General features: G+C 31.3%; 1 protein-coding gene across 1 annotated transcript; it reads right to left on the bottom strand.

The window, feature by feature from the left end:
- Positions 1–1,992: 1,992 nt before the first annotated feature.
- LOC126703892 (uncharacterized) lies at positions 1,993–4,011 on the bottom strand. Its single transcript, XM_050402952.1, has 2 exons — positions 3,648–4,011; positions 1,993–3,485 (listed from the first exon to the last, which is right to left on the bottom strand). The coding sequence occupies exons 1-2, from the start codon at positions 4,009–4,011 to the stop codon at positions 1,993–1,995; spliced, it is 1,857 nt and encodes a 618-aa protein (XP_050258909.1).
- Positions 4,012–5,140: the final 1,129 nt, after the last annotated feature.

The raw sequence follows: 5,140 nt of genomic DNA, 5'->3' as shown, positions 1-5,140 counted from the left end.
GAGGTGAAGATCTTCAACCTTCTTGCGTGTTCTGGAAGTCTCCTGGAGGTTCTAAGTACCTTTTGGAAGTCAGATATGGATTATCTATGCACCTCGCCTCGAGTAAGGCTCGGCTCTCTTTTGCTTATTGCCTACTTCACGGGAACGATCTACTAAAGTTACCCTCCTTCTTGGCGCTCGGGATGCCCCTATTGCCTTTCTTCCATACCATATATACCCCATTGGGCCTTCTTACAAGTATATATGCCTGGCCCAATTCATTCCATAGGAACTAACTAGGACTTAGGCTATAGGCCTGGATGGGGATTCTTCCACTCCCCACAATTTATTATGTATTGAGTGAAACACCCAACCAAAGTGAAATTCCCAGGGGTATATTTTGTTTAAAAAGCAAGTTCTGAACAAAATTATATTTTTATCTAAAAAATGAGGCTTACTAATGATAAAATTAAGCTAGATTTTATCCAATCATAAATTTGGATTAGCTAATTTTCAATAACATATTTTTCTTGAAAATTTTAAGTTGAATAAAAGTATCTATATACTTGGAAAAAAATGACATTTTAAAAAATTGTTCATTAATCAACTTAAAAATATGTTTGCTTATAAATTATATATTTGTACCAAATAAAAGCTTTTTATTTTTTATAATTTGATAGTTATAACAACTAGGTGTAGCCCTATGCATATGTATGGGTACAATTAAAAACAATTACAATTATATGGTTCAAATTATACTTTTTTTTAGAAGATGTCCAAATTATACATAGTATTAGCTTACACTTTTTTTAAACCATACATTTTTAAAATATGTAATGGTTTCTCATTATATATATATATATATATATATATATGATTTAGAATTTAATTGGTTTTAAACTCTTTAGTTTTTATACCCAATAATTCACTTATCATAAAAATAAAAACTTAGATGGACACATGGTGAAAAATTAGACTCTAATTGAAATCCAATTTAGAATCTAATTGGATTTGGACTCTTTGATTTTTACACTCAATAATTCACTTGGCAAAAAATTAAAAATTAAATGAGACATGTGGTGCAAAATTGAGAATCCAATTAAAATCTAATTAGATTTTCTCTAAGTTTTACCTATTATGCAATACTAGTATGCAACCCATGCAGAATGGTTAATTGTAGTGATGCTATTGGTCAATTTTTGCTTTTGTTTTTGTTTTTTTGGGTTTATCACACGGATGATAGAATTAGATAAAACAATGAAAAGAAATTGCATTTTATTATTTAAGTGATGCTATTGGTTTTTTTTTTTTTTTTTTTTTTTTTTTGGTTTATCATACGGAGGATAGCATTAGATAAAACAATGAATAAAAAAAGAGAATATTACATTTTATTATTTAAGTGATGCTACAAAAAAAAAAATATTGCATTTTATTATTTAAAATATGAAAACTCACTTAGTTTGTAAAATACTTGTGAATGTTTAGACCCCCAAATTCAAAAAGGCCAATACAATCTTATATTCAAACAATGTATGTGTGGAATATGAAATATAAGCAATACCCAAATATGCAAACTACTCTAATCCATATTTTAATCACAACTCAGTAGTAATTAAAAGCAAAGAGTAAGGGATAGAGAGAAGCAAACACAAGATAATACCGGCACATGTTATTGAAGAGGAAACCGAAGAACTCGGCGAAAAACCTCTTCGCCGCCCTCCAAGCGGTAAATGATCCACTAGAAAATCAGTTGAGATACATAAATAGCAATAGACCCTCCAAGTCCAGTTGCGTTACCAGGAATTTGTACATGGGGGGGTCGATTCGAAGTATTGATATAAAAAACATAAATCATAAGTCTATTGAATATGAAATTTCAATTTTGATATATCTTAAACATTAATGAACATACAAAAACTGTCTAGTTCACTATAGACATATACAAAAATATCCACACAAAAAAACATTTCACATCAAAATCATGTCTGACGACGATTTTTCATGGAATGGAATTTATCCATAATCATTTCCATGGTGAAATTCCCAGCAATTTCCTTTTCTATATAAAAGTTCATCCTTCATTCTATTACGAAGTCTTGTTTTTAATAGTTTCATAGTTGAAAAAGCTTGTTCTGTAGTTGCTATAGAAACTGGAAGAGTCAACACAAGACGAATCAGTTTATCAATTAAATGATAGAATTTAGATTTCCCTAAAATTTCTAATCCCCTACATAGCTTAGATATTGTACCCATATTCTGAAAATCTGGATGATTTGTCACATCAAGCTCATAATGTTGCAATTGATGCTTCAAAAGACAAATTTCCTGCTCAGTGAAATCTTGAGGATAATAATTTTTAGCCAAATTGCAAATACCACCAATTTTGAATGATCTAAAAGCATCCTTAGGATTTAATGCTGAACTAAGAGTGAGAAGATTTGTTGTTAGCTCACAAAATCTACTATTCAATTCTTGCAATTGAAAATCTATTACAACTGTAAATATGTTAATTCTTAAATGATGTTCTATTGTTGTCAAAACTTCATCTTGATGACGATATCTACCTCGAGCTTTAGTGTAACGAGCATTTAAATCAGGAATATCAATTTCATGTTGTCCACAAAATGATGTAATAATATCAAGTAAAGGCTCCCATCTATCATCTCTCAACTTTTGAATAAGTGATTTTGTAGTTGAAACTAAATGCATGACATTTAAAAGATCCTGAGAATGTTGTTGCAAAGCTTGGCAAAGAATATTAGTAATTCTCATAATCTCTTTCATCATATGCAAAACTAAAACAAATTCAAATGATGTTAATACCTGATAAGCTCCCTCGGCATCATCACGTTGTTTATAATTAACCCCTTCCTCAGAGATAGTATTGATAACTTCGCAAGTTGCATCAAACATTTTTATCAAACTACAAATAGATTGAAAATGAGATCCCCAACGTGTATCTCCAGCCCGTTGCAAAGTACCAATTTGGTTTGCTCCTCTTCCAGTCTCAATTTCATTAGAAACAATCATATTCTCAATTTGTTCCCCTTGAACATATTGCAATTCATCATTATGCTTACTAGAACCAACAATAATATTGATAATATCAGTCAAATGATCAAATAATTGATGAACAACTTTCACTTCTCTAGATGCTGTAACTAAAGCCAATTGCAATCTATGAGCCATGCAATGTACATAATAAGCATATGGACGTTCTTTAAGAAATAGAACTTGTAATCCATTCCATTCACCACGCATATTACTAGCTCCATCATACCCTTGACCTCGAATATTCTCAATGTGAAGGTTGTAACGAGAAAGGACAGCACATATCTCATTTTTTAAGGTCAACATAGTAGTATCTCTAACATGCACAACATGAAAGAAACGCTCTTTAATGAAACAATTTTTATCAACAAACCTCAAAATAATGGTCATTTGCTCTCTCTTCGACTCATCCCGGGCTTCATCAACAAGAATGCAAAATTTTGCATCCCCAATTTCTTCACGAATAGCATTTCGCACATTACTAGCAAGAATATGCAAAATCTCCTTTTAAATTGTGGGTGATATATATTTGGCATTTCCTAGAGCATTTTCCAAGACAACACTAGTTACTTTGTCATTGAAAGTTGATGTGAATTTTATCAATTCAATAAAATTACCTCTATTTTTTGAATCAAGGCTTTCATCATGACCTTTAAAAGCACAAGCTTGGAATGCTAGCCATCGAGCACACTCTATTGAGGTTTTGAGCCACAACTGATTATTCTCTAATTCTTTTGATGTTTGTTTCTCAATTAGCTTGTCAATATGTCGTGAATAATTCTTTAAATCCTTGCAACGTTTCACAGCAATTTTATATGGGGAGTTTGGATCTTTCCCTACATGACGAATTAAAGGAAAATTCATTCCATCTTTCACATTTTTCCAATTATTAAAACCTGTTGAAATGAATGCATTTGATCCGGGACGACCTATTGGTTTCTTACTAAAAAGGTAGCAAGGTAGACAATATATCGCATCCATTGAAGGTGAGTATTCCAACCAATCCTTATGTGATTCAAACCATGAAGGTTGAAATCGAGATCGATGATGATAAGTATCATCATTGTATGAATAGTCTATATTTTTAGGTTGATATGGACCTTTTTTGAGATAAGCTCGTCGGATTTCATCTTATTTGTTGATAGGGAATTCACATATTTGTTTACATGATCATGGATCACGATTTATCTCTTCAGATTGAATTCTTGAACATTTGGAGGGGTGTTCATCAGACATTAAAGTATCAACATTTGTTTCTACAGCCACAGGTGTCATAATTTCTGAATTGCTAACATCTTTTTTCTTAAAGAATGCATCAATTGTTTTTCGTTTGCTCATAATTCTTTTAGTTTTAAGAATATGACTCAAAAATTATCCTGAAAAGAACTTTAAAAAATAAAATTTTAATTAGAAATTTTTACTTAGTTATATGAATGTTATTCATACTAAAAAAAAAAAAAATTTCCACTATAATTTAAATAGTCAACCCATTTTTAATACGACTTTAATTAATAATAACCCCTCAAACAAAAACAAAAATTAAACATACAAGTATTGGTACACAACATAAACCAAACAATTTAACAACACCCGCAACCACATCCACAGCAACATGATATCTAACTAATCAAAAATAGGTAATAAATCAAAACAATTTTACCTTAAAAATTTTGTTTTCACAAAGTGCAAAGATTGGTCACCCGTGTGACAATGCCTACTGCCTACTGCCTCTGCCTCCGAAAGATCTTCCCTTCAAGACTCATCACAAACAATCTCCCCATGTCTTCAATCACGTATTTCTCTAAAAATTTATGAAAATATAAAGAGCATGTGAATATTTAGGTGTAGATAGTTGAGAAAATAAAAAAAAAAGACACTAAAAAGAGATGAATCATGAATGTCTAATTCTTAAGAAAGAGAAGAAAACTCACCAGGCAGTCACCAAGTTCCAAAACTAAAGCTGAATCAGCTGATAAAGAAAGAAAAAATTGGTCAGAATTTTTTTTTTTTTCGACTATGAGGACAGGGGATTGGAGTTTTGGGGGCTGGTAGGCAACGGTACCAGTGCTGAAAGTGTATCAAAGAAGACGAAACAACCAAGTTCCAAAAC

This window comes from Quercus robur, chromosome 10 (genome assembly GCF_932294415.1).
Source record: "Quercus robur chromosome 10, dhQueRobu3.1, whole genome shotgun sequence".
Classification (NCBI taxonomy): Eukaryota; Viridiplantae; Streptophyta; class Magnoliopsida; order Fagales; family Fagaceae; genus Quercus; species Quercus robur.
Note: the sequence above shows the minus strand (reverse complement) of the source record. Positions and strands in the feature narration are given on the sequence as shown.